General features: G+C 56.5%; 1 protein-coding gene across 1 annotated transcript in view; it reads left to right on the top strand.

The window, feature by feature from the left end:
• Positions 1-18,024, top strand: part of PDE6B (phosphodiesterase 6B) — a 74,850-nt gene that overhangs the window by 47,510 nt on the left and 9,316 nt on the right. The window contains exons 5-13 of the mRNA XM_017865442.1: positions 10,857-10,997; positions 11,085-11,159; positions 11,784-11,848; positions 13,165-13,231; positions 13,468-13,515; positions 14,996-15,145; positions 15,485-15,628; positions 16,483-16,548; positions 17,821-17,967. Coding sequence (XP_017720931.1) covers positions 10,857-10,997; positions 11,085-11,159; positions 11,784-11,848; positions 13,165-13,231; positions 13,468-13,515; positions 14,996-15,145; positions 15,485-15,628; positions 16,483-16,548; positions 17,821-17,967 — 903 coding nt within the window. The remainder of the gene's footprint in view (positions 1-10,856; positions 10,998-11,084; positions 11,160-11,783; positions 11,849-13,164; positions 13,232-13,467; positions 13,516-14,995; positions 15,146-15,484; positions 15,629-16,482; positions 16,549-17,820; positions 17,968-18,024) is intronic.

Here is an 18,024-nt window from a genome sequence, read left to right as displayed (position 1 = left end):
TTTTTTTTTTGAGACTGATTCTTTCTCTGTCGCTCAGGCTGGAGTGCAATGGTGCGATCTCAGCTCACTGCAACCTCCACCTTGTGATTCAGGTGATTCTCCTGCCTCAGCCTCCTGAGTAGCTGGGATTACAGGCACGCGCCACCACACCCACCTACTTTTATATTTTAGTAGAGACCGGGTTTCACCATGTTGCCCAGATTGGTCTCAAACTCCCAGCCTCAGGTGATCCACCCACCTCGGCCTCCCAAAGTGCTGAGATGACAGACGTGAGCCACCGCGCCTGGCCCACAGTGTTGTTTAGTTCAGCAATGTCCTTGCTGAGCCTCTGCCTGCTAGATGTGCTCATTCTGATAGAGGGTAGTAAGTCTCCAACAGTAGTGGAGGATGCGTCTCTCCTTACAGCTTTATCAGCTTTTGTTTCATGTGTTTTTATGCTTTGTTATTAGATGTATGAACATGAATGATTTTTATGTCTTCATAGAGAAACAACCCCTTTATCATGTTGTGATGCCTCTTCCACCAATCATTTTCCTTGTTCTAAAGTACTCTTTGTCTAAATTAATATAGCTACCCCAGTGTCCTTGGATTCATTTTAGCATAGGATTTATTTCTTCATTCCTTACTTTTAAACTGTGTGTGTCTTTATACTTAAAGTGGGATTTTTATAGACAACATATATATATATATATATATAGCGTCAGGTCTTAGTTCTTTTTATCCACTCTGAAAATCTGTCAAGTGGTGTATTTAGGCTATTCACACTTAAAGTGATTATTGATATAGTTGGATTAATATATATACCATATTCTTAACTGTTTTCTCTGCGTTGCACTTAGTCTTTATTATTATCATCCCCTCTTTTTTCTGCCTTCTCTGATTTTAATCGAACATCTTATCCCATACTCTCTCCTCTCTTAGCTTATCAGTTATACTTGTTTTCTTTTCTTATTCTTTTGAGACAGAGTTTCGCTCTTTTTGCCCAGGCTGGAGTGCAATGGCTCAATCTCAGCTCACCACAACCTCCGCCTCCCAGGTTCAAGCGATTCTCCTGCCTCAGCCTCCCAAGTAGCTGGGATTATAGGCATGCACCACCACCCCGGCTAATTTTGTATTTTTAGTAGAGACAGGGTTTCTCCATGTTGGTCAGGCTGGTCTGGAACTCCCGACCTCAGGTGATCCACCTGCCTCGGCCTCCCAAAGTGCTGGGATTACAGGCGTGAGCCACCGCGCCCAGCTATACTTGTTTTTCTAAAAAAAATTTAGCATTTCCCCAGAATTTGCAATAATCATTTATGACTACTCTAAGCCCTCTTCCAAATAGCATTATACTGCTTCACTAGAGTGCAGCTATCTTACAGCAATGTACCTACAATTTCTCACTTCCACACTTACAAAATTTCTGTCATTTATTTTACTCATCCATGTGCTATAATCATGTAATATAGTGTTACTATTATTACTTTGAATAAATAGTTATTAGAGAAATTAAGAAAAGAAAATATGTTACTTTCCTGTCATTTATTTGTTTTCTGCTGCTGTTCCTTTTTTCACGCATATGCGAGTTTCCGATCTATCTCATTCTTCCCGTTTCCAAGGAACTTCTTTGAACATTTTCTGCAGGGCCAGACCACTGGTAACACATTCCTTAGTTTCTGTTTATCTGAGAAAGTCTTTATTTCTCCTTCACTTCTGAAGGAGAACTTTACTGGATATAGAATTATAAGTTAGCACATTTTTTTTCTCAACGCTTCCAATACTTCACTCCACTCTCCTCTTGTTTGCATCGTTTCTGATGAGCTGTTTCCAACGTCTGCTTCCACTCTTGGTCAGATGTTCCCCCACCCCCAGCTTCCCTCGAGGTTTTCAGCTTGGTTTTGTGCACTTTGAATATGACGTCCCTTAGGATCCGTTTTTTGGCATTTGTCTTTTTTCACAGCCACTGAGCATCCTAGACGTGCGGTCTGGTGTCTGTCAATAATGTTGGCAAATCTCAGCCATTATTACTTCCAACATGTCTTCCCCTTCGCTCTTTCGGCTCCTCCCGGCACCCGCCGCCCGGGGGCACCTTCTGTATCTGTCTCTCCGCTCCGCTCCCTCCACGCTCCGCTCGCTCGTGGTTCCCTCTGCGTTTCTCCTTCCGGACGGGCCGCGGCGCTCTGCATTTCCGCCTCGCTCTGCATTTCCGCCTCGCTCTGCATTTCCGCCTCGCTCTGCATTTCCGCCTCGCTCTGCATTTCCGCCTCGCATCTCCTGTGCTGCAGCAGCGTTGTCCTTCCAGAGCGTCCATCTCTTTGCTTATGTTACCGTCTGCTGTCGCCTGCTGCCTCCTTTTTCTAGTAGCTCCCTTAGCATATTGATCATCGTAATTTTACTTTTTTTTTTTTTTTTTTTTTTTTTGAGACATTGTCTTGCTCTGTGGCCCTGGCTGGAGTGCAGTGGCAGGATCTTGGCTCACTGCAGCCTCCGCCTCCTGGGTTCTAGTGAATCTCCTGCCTCAGCCTCCTGAGTAGCTGGGATGACAGGCACCCAACACCGCGGCCCAGCTAATTTTTGTATTTTTAGCAGAGATGGGGTGTCACCATGTTGGCCAGGCTGGTCTTGAGTTCCTGACTTCAGTTGAACTGCCCGCCTCGGCCTCCCAAAGTTCTAGAATTACAGGCATGCGCCACCTTGCCCAGCCGGATCATAGAAATTTTAAATTCCCAGTCTGAAAATTCCCAACTTCCTGCCACATCTGGCTCTGAGGCTTGCTCTGTCTTTTTGGGCTGTTGCTTTTTCTCACCTTTTAGCGTGACTTGTAATTTTTGGCCAAAGCAGGGACTGGGGCAAATCAGCCTTGAGTGTGGGGTTTGGGGTCCATCTGGCCCCGAGCTGGGCTGTATCAAACACTGGCTGCAGCTGAGGGTACCGGCAGCTTCCACGCCCTTGCTTGTGGTTTGCTTTTGCTCCCATGTTAGCTTGAGCTGCCATAACAAAATACCACACACCAAGCGCCTTAGACAGCAGGCATTCGCTTCTGACACTTCTGGAGGAGGCGAAGTTCCAGATGAAGGTGCTGACCAGTTCTGTTTCTGGCGAGGGCTCTCTCCCTGGCTTGCTGTGTCCTCATCCCATAAGGGCACCAATCCTCTCGTGGGGGCCCCACACTCGTGACCTCACCTAACCCTAATCATCCCCCAGGGCCCTACCTCCACTCACCCTCGCATCTGGGGTGAGGGCTTCACAGATGCATGGGGGGAGGGGCACACAATCTGGTCCACAGCAGGGACCACCCAGCAACAGACCTCAGTTTTAAAAGTGTGGCTCTGGCCAGGTATGATGGCTATGCCTGTAATCTCAGCACTTTGGGAGGCTAAGGAGGGCAGAACACCTGAGGTCAGGAGTTCCAGACCAGCCTGGCCAAAATGGTGAAATCGCGTCTCTACTAAAACATACAAAAAATTAGCTGGGCATGGTGGTGTGTGCCTGTAACACCAGCTACTCAGGACGCTGAGGCAGGAAAATTGCTTGAACCCAGGAGGCAGAGGTCGCAGTGAGCCGAGATCATGCCACTGCACTCTAGCCTGGGCAACAAGAGCAAAACTGCATCAAGGAAGGAAGGAAGGAAGGAAGATCCAAGAGTCAGGCGTGTTTGCCCATTCTGTTGTCTGGTCACCCCAGCTCTAAACTAGGCAATAAGTGAATTGCCAACACCTAGGAAACCCTTTGTTTCTAGCCTCTCAGCCTGCAGGCGTGTGGAGACCAGCTCAAGGTTCTAACACGTGACCTTGTGTCTCCATGCGAGACTTTTGATTTTGCACCAGACGTTGCCCAATCCTAGGAAAAGCTGTTTCTGGGCCTTCCCCTCCGAACGGCATTTTTAGGCATCCTGACGTGCAGGAGGCACAGGCCTGCCTCACCGCTCTTTTTGAAAATAAAAGTTTGTGATGAGCAAAGATTAGCCCCCAAGGTCCACCCAATGCCTGCACTTCGTCTGCCTCTTGAGCTGTGGAAGGAAAGCTGGTCACTGGGATTAAAGCAGCCTCCAGGCATTCACCCCTCCCTCTGTCTAGGGCCGTCACCTGGACAATCAGGAACTACCTTCTGTCCCAGGCACCCTCCGGACTGGAGGCCCCTGCCACTCCCTTTCTGAAAAGCCTCTCAGACACTCCCATCAGAGCCAGTAGAGGCCGCAGGGAAGCCATGGGTTAGGCCCTGCAGAGTTCAGGTTTCTCTCTGACCTGTCAGGACAGCCGCCAATTGGGCTTAGTGGAGCAATTCCCACGGCCCAGCCATCTGAGCTGCAGCAAAGCTGCATGAAGGGCCTGTGGGTGCAGGGCTGCGGCTCCCACCTCCATGCCGGCCATGAGTCAGGACCCGATGGCTCCCTGCAAGGGCAGAGGACGTGCCCCGACTCAGGTCAGGCGTGGGAGGAGCGGGGGAGTCTTCCGTCTCAGCAGGTCTGACTCTTGCATCCTGTGAGCAAGCAGAGCCATTCAGAAGTGAGAGGCAGCCAGGAGGGGCGGCCGTGGTCTGTGCACACCCAGCAGTGGCGGGAGCCTGTTGAGCTGACCAACTTCATTACTTAGGGCCCCGCCATGATGCGCTAGATGGAGCTGTGGGGAGAGACACCCTAGCACAGCAACCCGTCTGCTGTAGCGAAGCCCCGAGCACAGGCAACAGTGACCCACAGTGGGGGCAGGGTGGGTGAGCCTGGATGTCTATCACCTTTTCTTTTAATATAACTTTCTTTTTTTTTTTTTTTTTTTTGAGACGGAGTCTCGCTGTGTCGCCCAGGCTGGAGTGCAGTGGCCGGATCTCAGCTCACTGCAAGCTCCGCCTCCCGGGTTTACGCCATTCTCCTGCCTCAGCCTCCTGAGTAGCTGGGACTACAGGCGCCTGCCACCTTGCCCAGCTAGTTTTTTTTGTATTTTTTTTTTAGTAGAGACAGGGTTTCACAGTGTTAGCCAGGATGGTCTCGATCTCATGACCTCGTGATCCACCCGTCTCAGCCTCCCAAAGTGCTGGGATTACAGGCTTGAGCCACCGCGCCCGGCCAATATATAACTTTCTTAATATAACTTTCTAGTTTATAGGTTACATGATTGAATTGTAAAAATGGCTATGTTTAAAACTGGCTCTCAGAATTCCTGAGGATTCAACAACCAGCTCAGAATCTCACCGTGAGTGAGATGAAGCCCTCGGCCCTGATGCCAGGACACACAGTAGATCTGGCGGTGTCAAGGCCCTGGGCCCGGCAGGGAAACGTCTCCAGAAACAAGGCTCCTGGGGCTGCGGTTTCAGTAGGGACAAAGCCCATCCTAGCCACCAGGCTTCCAAGGGATGTTGGGGGCACCTGCTGCTGCTTTGAAAGTCCAGGAGTGCCATTCTCAGATTCCCCAGGCGCTCGCTGGGGTCTCTCATGCTGACCGCAGCCTGGGAAGACTGTTCGCTGGTGGGCCCACAAAGGCCTGGGGTTGGGACCACGTAGGCCTGGGCGCTTCCTCCCACCACGGCCATGGCCCCGGGCTCAGGCGTCGGGGGAGACGCTGGCCCTTCTCCGCAGGGTGGGCAGCCAGTGAGGATCCCATCTTCCTTGGCCCCTTAGGACCTCCTGGCCCCTCCTTCCCATACGTAATGAGAGGGCCGTGAGAGTGAGCAGCTCCCCTTCCAGGGCCACACGCGTGTCTGCGCCTTCTGCCCCCGTCGTGTCAGTGGGTCCCTCACTTCCAAGTACACCGGGCGGCCACCACTGTCACCCTGGTTTTACCCTGGAGCATTAAACCCAACCCCAGTCAATGCAGGAGGGGCACAACCACAGCTTCCGTGCAGCCCAGAAGCCCAGGTCACTCGAACCATCCACGGGGCCTTGTGGATGCAGCAGGTGGTACGGGGGTGCTGGGATGCTGGGCACAGGCTCGGGGCAGGAGGGGCCCCACAGGACGCTGGGCAGAGGCTCGGGGCAGGAGGGACCCCCATGGGATGCTGGGCACAGGCTAGGGGCAAGAGGGACCCCCGCAGGATGCTGGGCACAGGCTTAGGGCAGGAGAGGCCCCCACTCCCCAAGGAGGGGATGAATCCGGAAGACTCCAGGGCAGGCCTCGAGCCACACCTTGGAAAGGGGATGGGTCCCGCCCAGCACTGGATGTTTGACTTCACAAGTTCCCGACATTTTTAAGTCGAGACATTTCATGTAAGAATTGGGGTTTCTACATCTCTTGAAAGGCTGGGAGCTCAACACTGCTGGGTCTCCGGCCTCCTGGGCCACTGCCCGGGACAGGCAGACCCCAGGTGCGAAGCCTCAACCTGCTTTCTGCTCGCAGTCAATGGCCTCCTTCAGAGGCCTCAGGGCTTCCCTTTGATCTGGAGTTAGAATCGGGGGACGCTGCCCAGGAAGATGCCTGGGCCACCTGTGTGGGCAGAGAGGGCCCAGGAAGGCCCAAGGGTGGGGTCAGGGCACCAAGGGAACAGAGTGGAGGGGGTCCCCCAGCCCAGAACCACCCAGGCACCAAGACTCCCAGCAGTCAGGACAGAAACAGTTCCGGCACCCACACATGGGAGAGAGGGCCGGCGTCTGGAGGCTGTGGAGGCGAGAAGGCTGGCTTCAGGAGGCTGCGTAGATGCAGTTTCAAAGGTTGGAAGAGCCATTCCGAGGGCAGGGGTGTTGACGGAGGCACAGAGGAATGCCCTGAGCCTGAGCTGGCAGCGAAAATTCGCCCACTGCACGCTGAAGATGCCTACACTTCAGTCAATTGCTGTGTGCACCAGCAGGCTTTTAACCGGAAAAATTTTTTTTTTTTTGAGACGGAGTCTCGCTCTGTCACCCAGGCTGGAGTGCAGTGGCCGGATCTCAGCTCACTGCAAGCTCCGCCTCCCAGGTTTACACCATTCTCCTGCCTCAGCCTCCTGAGTAGCTGGGACTACAGGCACCTGCCACCTCACCCGGCTAGTTTTTTGTATTTTTTGAGTAGAGACGGGGTTTCACTGTGTTAGCCAGGATGGTCTCGATCTCCTGACCTCGTGATCCACCTGTCTCGGCCTCCCAAAGTGCTGGGATTACAGGCTTGAGCCACTGCGCCCGGCCTTAACCGGAAAATTAAAAGTAAAAACAAGGAGGAAAGGCAGAGGCCTCAGGGTGGGGCTGCTGGGCTCAGACCACCTTGGACTCAGTGCTTGCCCTCACTGAGGCTCCAATGTCAACAGCAGTGGGGCTGTCACAGGCAGGGCAGGGGCTGAGGACGTTCAACCAGCCATCCACACTGTGGGGGGAGGGCTAAACCCTTTTTCCGATGTCCTTAGATGACTCCAAAAATTAGATGTGAAGCCCAGCCCTCCCCTGAGCTCCAGCAGAGCGAGCTGTGGCTGTGCCCAATGTCCGGCCTGAGCTTGGTCCCCAGCAGAGTATCTGTGTGGTGGTCGCACAAGCAGCTCACACAGCCACACACAAGGGGCTCCCACAGCCAGGCACCCTTCGAAAGTGTGACAGGCATTACTGCCTGCAACCCTCCCTGTACCCTGAGTACAGAATGTCACTCTTCCTGTTTTACACGTGGGGACACTGAGGTCCAGGAGTGAGCTGGCCTTCTGGAGGTCACAGGGCTGGCGGAACATAGTGTCCTCATCGCTGTGTGTTGGGGAAATGAGGGCTGAGGTGCTCACCCTGCAGTGGGCGGAGGGACGTGCAGGGTGGGGGTGGGAGTGAGCCGCCCTCCCTGTGGCACACATGTGGAGACAGGCCTCCTAGGGGCCACTGGCTGCAATCACACAGAGCCCGGAGGTCTGTGTTGGGCAGTAGCGCCACTGACAGCGTAGACGCAAGGCCCGCACGGGCACCAGCACCTGCACTCCCAACCTCACACAGGCTGCAGCCAAGGGGGCCTCGTGAGGCGGGACCCCCTGTGAGGTCACACTGAATGGGGAGTGGGGGCCCCGGGGGGTTAGTGGGTCCTCAGGGAGGGCCTCCTGGAAAGGACTTGAGGCCAAGCCTTGGGAGGAGGAGGGCCCAGGATGAGGGCCTGGAGGCAGAGGCCAGAGCCCGAGCGAAGACGCTGAGGTCCACAGGAGAGAGACTGAGCGTGCGAGGGATGCATAGGGCGCAGGGGGTGGGACCAGGCCTCCACCTGCAGCTCTGGGTGAACCAGGCACGTGAGGAGAATGCACCTGGCAATTCCACATGTCTACAGCTGAACGTGGCTGCAGCCAAGGGGCCTCGTGAGGCGGGACCCCTGTGAGGTCACACTGAATGGGGAGTGGGGCCCCGGGGGGTTAGTGGGTCCTCAGGGAGGGCCTCCTGGAAAGGACTTGAGGCCAAGCCTTGGGAGGAGGAGGGCCCAGGATGAGGGCCTGGAGGCAGAGGCCAGAGCCCGAGCGAAGACGCTGAGGTCCACAGGAGAGAGACTGAGCGTGCGAGGGATGCATAGGGCGCAGGGGTGGGACCAGGCCTCCACCTGCAGCTCTGGGTGAACCAGGCACGTGAGGAGAATGCACCTGGCAATTCCACATGTCTACAGCTGAACGTGTCTCCAAGCTGCAGGCCCTGGGATTTTGAAGAGCGGGTTCTCCATTTACAGCCCAACCTGTCTCCTGAGCCGCAGGCCCTGGGGCTATGAAGAGCCGTCTCCATTCAGCAGGTCCCAGGGCTATGAAGTCTCCATTCAGCAGGCCCCAGGGCTATAAAGAGCAACCTAGCGGTCGCCATTTGCACCTGCTGTTTTCCTAAGTCCTGTTCTGGACCCACTAACTCCAGTGACTAAACTGACTTCTGCACATGTGCACGGGGCCAAAGCTCCTGACCAGTGCAGGGACACGGAGGGCGGGACATACTCAGATAAGGGCTGGGAAGCCTGGGAGCTTCTGCTGAGGGTGGCATCAGCAGCAGTTCCACGACCAGGACTGCAGCCAGGGAGGCTCAATGACGGTGACTGCAGCCAGGGAGGCTCCGGGACCATGACTGTGGCCAGGGCAGGAGAGTGCGGAGGCCACTGAGGAGGGTCCACGCCCATCGGTGAGGCAGGAGTCAGTGTAGGCTGCAGACGGAGCAGAGATTGGAAGGCAAGAGTCAGGGTCACTGGAGAAACATGGCTCAGGAAAGGCTTCAGGGAGAAAAAGGTGTTGGACACCGTGTGGAGAGAGGCTAGTGCTTGGGGGCTGCTGGGGGGCCAGGCCTCAGCAGGGAGGGAGGGAGGGAGGGAGGGGCTCTGGAAACAGCAGAGCTGGCACTGAGGACGCCACCAGGGAAGAACAGTGACGTGCATGGACCTGGAGGATGCCGTTGGCTGAAAGAAGCTAGGATCTCACTCATGTGTGGGATCCAAAAACCCTGAATTCATGGAAACAGAGAGTGGAAACGGGGTTGCAGGAGGCCGGGGCAGGAAGAGAGATAGAGAAAGCAGAGACATTGGTCAAAGGGTGCAAAGAGTTCATTAGCTGGAGCTATGGGCTTCAAGGTCAGCCGTGCTGCTTGGCGGCCACCGCTGCCATTAACCACGGTACACAGGGTGCTCGGTAAGTGCGGTTTGCTTCAGAGGATTTATTATGTGGGAAAAGTTTTAAATTAAAATAACAATAAGAATGTAAAACAATACAGTAGAACAGCCGTTTTCATGGCATTGCATTGCACTGGGTGCTGAGTCACTGGAGATGGTTTAAGGTGTGTGTGCAACCTCTGTGCAGACTCTAGGCCATTTCATATCTGGGACTTGAGCATCCTCAGATTTTGATATCAGAGCGGCATCCTAGAACTAGTTTCCCTGAGGATACCGAGGGATGACTGTGTCGTATACCAAATTGCTAGAAAATCGATTTGCAATGTTCTCACCACAAAAAAATAAGTTGGTGAGGTGATGGATATGTTGAGTAGCTTAATTGAATCTTTCTGCAACAAATACATAGATCAGAACATCACACCAAACCCCGTAACACATAAACCCCATAAATACACACAATTATTCCACCGAAGATAAACTAAAATCATTAAAACCAATGTATTGGGAAATAAAGCTACGAACGTCTCACTGCCCTTGGCAACAGGAGAGCCTAGTCCTATTCCCACCATGAGCTGAGTGCCAGGGGATAGAACTTCAGAGGGCCTGGCGGGGAGAGAGCCAGGCTAGGATGCCGCAGCGGAGGAGAGGGAGCTGGCACCACGCAGTAGAAGACCCAGCGGCCGCCGCGAGTGTGAGAAGGCGGGGCCTGGAGGGGCCTTGGTCTGGACCTTGACCAAGGAGGCAGAGAAAGGTGGACCCAGGAGGGCCCTGGGGTGAGTCTGAGCCTGGCAGCAGCGCTAACCCAGCAGCCAGGGACCCGTGCGGTGGGACGTCCTACACAGGGTCTGGCCAGGACCTCGTGGAGTGCATCAGCAACGCTTCACTCTCAGATGCTTAGCGGAAGCCACAGGAGGCCCCATGTCCAGAAACCACAGCCTGATGTTCTCAAAGCCCAGCTCGCCACAGGCGGTTCTGCAGCAGCCGAGAGGAAGAAGGGCTGGTCGGATGTCTGCCTCTGTAGGTCCAAGCGGCGGATTCCACTTTCCACTCATCCACTTGTGAGTGATCAGGGGATGTTTGCCTCTGAAGGTCAAAGCAGCAGATTCCACTTTCCGCTTGTCCACGCGTGAGTGATCAGGGACGTGACCGCAGCCTGGAGGCCTCACCGCCAGCCAGTTCCCAGGCCCCGCGCGTGTGGGTGCCACACGCTCAGATGAAACCTGGCCATGGAGCCCCCAGTCAGGGTCTGCGCCGGGCTCCATGGCTGGGCAGGTGGTCAGATGCGGGAGCGCACCTATGTGTCAGGCTTGAGTTGACCCTGTGCTGCTGTGGTCAGACAGGTGTGAGGGTGTGGTGGCCGCAGGCCCACAGGTGTGCCCCTCCCTGCAGGTGCTGCTGTGGTCAGCCAACAAGGTGTTTGAGGAGCTGACGGACATCGAGAGGCAGTTCCACAAGGCCTTCTACACGGTGCGCGCCTACCTCAACTGCGAGCGCTACTCCGTGGGCCTCCTGGACATGACCAAGGAGAAGGTGAGGCTTTGGCGGCTCAGGGACCCCCTACCTGGCCTGGCCCAGGTCCCGCGCTGACTGCCCCACCCTCACCTCTTCTCTGCCCAGGAATTTTTTGACGTGTGGCCTGTGCTGATGGGAGAGTCCCAGCCGTACTCAGGCCCACGCACACCGGATGGCCGGGTGAGTCTTAGGGGAGGGGCCCAGGGCCCGTCCACATGCCTCTGTTTCCCTGGCTCCAACTTCAGGGCAGGAGAGGGAGGGATGGGGTGGGGTTTGGGGAGGTGGGAACTGGCGGGTGGGCTCCCGGGTGCCTGTCTGTCGTCTCCACCAGGCTCCCCTACTGCTGCACTCCAGGGATGGGGTGTCCAGGGCTGGTCCCCGAATGAGGGCCGCCAGGCTGGCTGTGAAGGCCCACGTCGGCTCTGGTTGCGGGGACTCCTGCTGCCCCATCTCCCTGCGTGGGACCTCCTGTGCACGTGTAGGATGCATGTGTGTGTGTGTGAGAGTACGGGCCCAGCTTGTGCGTGGGATTGTGTGGGACACAGACTGGGAAGACAGATCTAAACCACGGCGTGTGATGTGTGTCCCATGAGTATCGGTGACGGTCTGCTTGTGTGTGGATGTGGCTGTGAGTGCGCCCGCATTCGTGTGCACAGCGGAGACATCTGTTCATGTGTGTACACATGCACGGTTACATGTGTGGAGGTGTGCATGTGTGTGGCTGTGTGTGGCTGTGTGTGTGCGTGTGGGAGCCCCTTGGAGCTTGGCCAGGCAACCCACCGACCAGGGTCTTTTGTTTTTCAGGAAATCGTCTTCTACAAAGTGATCGACTACATCCTCCACGGCAAGGAGGACATCAAGGTCATTCCGTAAGTGCCGAGTTTTGCCAGAAGCATCCCTGGGGGAGGGACCACCCCTCAGACCTGGGCTCAGCCTCCAGGGCCATCCTCCCAGGGCCTCCCATGGTGTGGTCAGCAGCGCTGGCCTGGTCCGGCTCCACCTGTGGTGCTCTGTGTGCCGTGGGGCATAGTGGAGTGGGGGGTGAGACAGAAGCCAATTCACTGTTCTGGGAGATGGTGAGGAGGACGTGGGCAGCGGAGGAGCCTGAGTCACTGTGGACATCCAGAGTGGACGTCCAGTGACCAGGCAAGCTGTCCAGGTGGCCTCGTCAGCACCAATTTAGCATGAAGGCCCCAGGACCTGACCCTGTCTCCACCAGCCCAACCCAGACAGTGGAACCTCCAGCCGGGAGGCCGAGTCTTGGCCCTGTGGGGCTGGAAGAGGAGGGAAGTCCAGTCCGGAGGTCAGGGCAGAACTTCAGCCAAGGGAGGGACAGCTGCATGTCCCAGTGGCCCTGTGATCCCACAAGCCTATCGGGACCCCATCCCCAGACCTCAAGCAGGAAGCAGGATCCAGGTGCCAGGCTTGAGCACAAGTCAGGGTCAGGGTGGCAGGGCAGGCACCAACGCTGAGTCCTAGAAGACAGGCTGAAGCCACGCGGCCTCCAGAGAGGGAAGGCCCCAGCATGGCAGCATGGGGAGGAGGAATAAGGAAGCACAGCCGTCCTCCAACCCACACCCTGGCCTCCTCGCCTCCTCAGCCCCCTGGAGCTCAGAGAACAGAGTAAATGCTGAGGACGGCACACTGCGCCAGAGACCCTCAGACCCCTGCACACATGCCCAGTCCATCTGACTCCTGCACATACACGTCCAGCCCAGCCCGGTCCCTCTGACCCCTGCACACACACGTCCAGCCCAGCCTGGCCCCTCTCACCCCTGCACACACATGTCCAGCCCAGCCTGGCCCCTCTCACCCCTGCACACACATGTCCAGCCCAGCCCGGCCCCTCTCACCCCTGCACACACACGTCCAGCACGGCCTGGTGCCTCTCACCCCTGCACACACATGTCCAGCCCAGCCCTGCCTCTCTGACCCCTACACACACACGTCCTGCCCAGCCCAGCCCCTCTCACCCCTGCACACACACGTCCATCCTGGCCCGGCCCCTTTCACCCCTGCACACACACACGTCCAACCCAGGCCTGGCCCACCTGACCCCTGCACACACACGTCCAGTCCAGCCCGGCCCCTCTCACCCCAGCACACACACGTCCAGTCTATGTGTCCCCTGCACGCACACATCCAGTCCGACCTGGCCCATCTGACCCCTGCTCTCTGCCCGCAGCACACCCCCAGCCGATCACTGGGCCCTGGCCAGCGGCCTTCCAAGCTACGTGGCGGAAAGCGGCTTTGTGAGTCCCGTGCTGTCTGGAGCCCCCACAGCCTTACCCTCGCTGGGTGCAATGATGTGTGCTTGTCCTTGTCTCTGCCACGTCCCAGGTCCCTGGCCAGCCTCCGTGTGCCTCAGCGAGCCCCCAGCTGCTCTGCTTTGCCTACTTAGAAGCTCACCTCAGGGCCACAGAGGCCATTTTAGATCATGATAGACCCTCAGCTGCTTTGGATGAAATCGTTTTCTGATCCTTTTCAGATTTGTAACATCATGAATGCTTCCGCTGATGAAATGTTCAAATTTCAGGTATCTGTCCATGCCTTGGTAGAAATTATACTTGCTTACAAAAGAAGAGATTTTGATTCAGCAATGATGAAGTGAATTAGTTTTTGCCACTTAAGAAACAACCTCAGCCAGTGTGGTGGCTCACGCCTGTTATTCCAGCACTTTGGGAGGCCGCGGCAGGTGGATCACCTGAGGTTAAGGGTTCAAGACCAACCTGGCCAACATGGTGAAACCCTGTCTCTACTAAAAATACAAAAAAGAATTAGAGGCTGGGCACGGTGGCTCATACCTGTAATCCCAGCACTTTGGGAGGCCGAGACGGGCGGATCACGAGGTCAGGAGATCAAGACCATCCTGGCTAACACGGTGAAACCCATCTCTACTAAAAATACAAAAAAAAAATTAGCTGGGCGAGGTGGCGGGCGCCTGTGGTCCCAGCTACACAGGAGGCTGAGGCAGGAGAATGGCGTGAACCCGGGAGGCAGAGCTTGCAGGGAGCTGAGATCCGGCCACTGCACTCCAGCCTGGGCGACACAGTGAGACTTCGTCTCAAAAAAAAAAAAAAAAAAAAGAATTAGAATTAGCTGGGTGTGATCTCAGCTACTCGGGAGACTGAGGCAGGAGGAATCGCTTGAACCCGGGAGGTGGAGGTGGCACTGAGCTGAGATCACGCCACTGCACTCCAGCCTGGGTGACAGAGCAAGATTCTGTCTCAAAAAAACAAAAAAGAAACAAGTTCGAAGTCCCAGCAGCTGGCCAGAAGCCTGTATTTCATGCTCACTGGTCTGGAGGTCGGCTGAGGCTCAGTGGGGCTGAGCTGATCTTAGCTGGACTCGCTGGGTTCACTGGGCCAGACTGGGCTCGGCTGGACAAGGGTTTGAGTCTGCTCCACGCACGTTCATCTGGTGCTGCATGGGCAGGGCAGGCTTACTCCGGGGGAAGGTGGAGGGCCAACCCGGCTGGTCCAAACACACTTTGTCCCTGGGGGCCTCCTCTGGGAACCAGCCCACCGTCCATATTTCACTGGCCCGGCCTAGGACCTGTGGGATGGGAGACAGGAGCAACCACATCATTCCCAGGGTCCAGGGCAAATGAAAACATGAGGCCCCTTGATTAGTGATTAATTATGAAGAACTTTAAGAGGGTGACAGCAGAGCACTCAGCCACACACGGGACGGACAGCGGGTCCTCGGGACTCCAGCCCCACACGCACCCGTGAGGCCGTGACCGCAGCCCCCACACACACATCCGTGAAACCACCCCTGGTGGGAGAACGGCCTCCACCTCCTCCAGTGGGAAAATATCATGACACAAAAACCACGGACATAAACTCCAAATGCAAAGAGGGAGAGAGGGAGAGAGGAAATGCAGAGAGCAGAGGCAGGAATGAGAGTCCAGTTGTCACGGCTCTAGGGGAGAAGACGTGAGGTCACTCTCCCCCGCCACACTGGGTCAGGGCCAGCCTCAGGGCGGAGCTCAGCTCTGGCCACTGCTCCCGCAGGAAGGGGCCCTGGATGACTCCGGGTGGCTCATCAAGAATGTGCTGTCCATGCCCATTGTCAACAAGAAGGAGGAGATCGTGGGGGTCGCCACGTTTTACAACAGGAAAGACGGGAAGCCGTTTGACGAACATGACGAGGTTCTCATGGAGGTCAGCACCTGGGCAGACGCGGTTCCGCCGGGGATGCCCTGCCAGGGGTGGGGCCTGTGCCGTGTGGGGGCCTCCCCGCCACGCATTCAGCCGTGTGTGCATGCTTGTGTGCGTGTTGTGTACGTGTGGTGCAGCGTGCAGCCAGGGAGAGGATGACAAAGGGCCCCCCCGGGGGCAGGGGACTCTGCAGAGCACCCGGGAGACCCCGCACGGAAGCACTGCGACACCACGGTGGCAGCCCCAGGACCTGCCTGCCGAGCCACGGGGCCCGGCACACGGGCACACGGGAGGGGGCGCGCCAGGAGCACTGAGCGCCAGTGACACTGCCACCCCCTCCAGTCCCTGACACAGTTCCTGGGCTGGTCAGTGATGAACACCGACACCCACGACAAGATGAACAAGCTGGAGAACCGCAAGGACATCGCACAGGACATGGTCCTTTACCACGTGAAGTGTGACAGGGACGAGATCCAACTCATCCTGGTGCGGCGGGGGCAGGTCGTCCAGGGGTCACCCAGGGGTCATGTCTGTGTGGCGGGGGCAGGTCCCAGGGGTCACAGCTTTGCAGTGGGAGCAGGTCATCCAGGGGTCCATCCAGGGGTCGCCCAGGGGTCATGGCTGTGCGGCAGGGGCAGGTCGTCCAGGGGTCACCCAGGGGTCACGGCTGTGCAGCGGGAACAGGTCACCAGGGGTCACAGATGTATGGCAGGGGCAGGTCGCCCAGGGGTCATGGCTCCCTCTGTACAGTGGGGGGCCAGGTCACTCAGGGGTCACAGTGGGGCCAGGTCACTCAGGGGTCACAGTGGGGCCAGGTCACTCAGGGGTCACAGTGGGGGCAGGTCACCCAGAGGTCACAGGTGTGCAGTGGAGGCAGGTCGCCCAGGGGTCATGGCTCCCTCTGTGCAGTGGGGGGCCAGGTCACTCAGGGGTCACAGTGGGGCCAGGTCACTCGGGTCACAGTGGGGGCAGGTCACCCAGAGGTCACAGGTGTGCAGTGGAGGCAGGTCGCCCAGGGGTCATGGCTCCCTCTGTGCAGTGGGGGGCCAGGTCACTCAGGGGTCACAGTGGGGCCAGGTCACTCAGGGGTCACAGTGGGGGCAGGTCACTCAGGGGTCACAGTGGGGCCAGGTCACAGGGGTCACAGTGNCAGGTGGGAAAGTGAGCAGGCCGTGCCCACGGTCGTTTGTCTCCAGATCAGAGGCTGCCAGGGCCTTCCCAAGGAGAAAGCATGACTCTTGGCAGCACCTTCCTCCAGCTCACACGGGGTGGTCGCACTGCGGTCACCCTGTCCCACACGCGAGGCTCCTTCTTGTGACGCATCTGTGTCTCTGTGCTAGCCAACCAGAGCACGCCTGGGGAAGGAGCCTGCTGACTGCGATGAGGACGAGCTGGGCGAAATCCTGGTAAGAACCTCGCTCCCATCCCTCCCGTGGAGGCCGGCCACGTGTGAGGCTGGGAGGAAGAGTTCTCCATTCTCCGGGACCCGAGGGTGCTTTGCACACACAGTGACATCGGGGATGTTGGTGCTGTGTGTGTGTATACTTGTGTATCTAAGCACCTCAGTGTACGTGTGTCTACCTAAGCCTGGCTTTCAGTCTCAGCCGGTGTGTCTCTGAGTGTGTTTGCAAGACCAGAATGTGGGTTTGATGTCTGCACTCCTGAGTGTATCTTCATGTCTTCCTGTCTCCTCTGTGCTTTGCCAGATGTTTAGTCTTCACCAGATGTTTAGTGGGCCTGACTTGGACTAAGTGCCTGTCTATGTCATCTCTGCTGTTGAGTGCCTAGGTGCCTGCAACACCCAGTGTATGTGCATCTGCATGTGTGCACACACGGAGGTGTCTGTGTGCATGTGTGTGCACATGTGGGTATGTAGTGTGCATGCGTATGAGTATACACGTGTATATATGTGGGGGTGTGTGCACGTGTGTACACACATGGGTGTTTATGTGTGTGTGCTCGTGTGTGCACAGGTGGGTGTGTATTGTGTGCGCATGTATGTGCATATGGGTATATAGAGACACATGCTTGTGTGTGTCTCCCAGAGACCATTGCTGGATCAGTGTGGGGATTACATGGTGTCCCCATCATCCTGTGTCTGTCTGTGCAATTCACCCAGAATCTCCCCGGGCTGTGCGCCTTGTGAGGAGGCCTTGGGCCGAGCTTGGGAATGTGCCAGTGAGTCCACTGTTATGTGTGTTACCTCATGGCTGTGTGTGAGCCTACATGTGTGAGTCTGCACGTGTGTGCCTGCGTGTCTGTGGGTGTGCCTGGGTGCTTCTGTGTGTGCCTGTGTGTCCACACTAGTGCCTTTGTATTCACGGGAGTGGCCGTGTGTCCAGGTGTGCCTGTGTCACGTGTGTGTCTGTATCCGTGTGTGTGTGTGTTTCTTTTCATGTGCACGCCTTTGTGTTTTCTTATTTCAACAACATCACCCTGTCCACCCAACTGGGCAAGTTCTTCACTGTTGGGCCGCAGGGTAGAAGAGGGGAGAGTGAGGCTGAGTCATGGGGACTTGTGAGCAGCCTGGGATACAGGCTGGAGCACTGGAATGACATGTCTCCTCATAGATGCCTGGGGTGTCTGAGGCTTGACAGGGGATCCCGAGGGAAGAAAGGATGAGAAGTAAGTGGGAGCTGTGGCAAGCCAACTTCCTCAGCCCACAATCCCTCCCACAGAAGGAGGAGCTGCCAGGACCCACCACATTTGACATCTACGAATTCCACTTCTCTGACCTGGAGTGCACTGAACTGGACCTGGTCAAATGTGGCATCCAGATGTACTACGAGCTGGGCGTGGTGCGAAAGTTCCAGATCCCCCAGGAGGTGGGAGACACTGCAGGGCGCATAGTCAGGTCCCTGAGGGCGCCCAGGATGTGGGGA

This window comes from Rhinopithecus bieti, unplaced genomic scaffold, assembly GCF_001698545.2.
Source record: "Rhinopithecus bieti isolate Rb0 unplaced genomic scaffold, ASM169854v2 scaffold_79532, whole genome shotgun sequence".
NCBI classification, from domain to species: Eukaryota; Metazoa; Chordata; class Mammalia; order Primates; family Cercopithecidae; genus Rhinopithecus; species Rhinopithecus bieti.
This window is presented reverse-complemented; position numbering and strand designations above follow the sequence as displayed.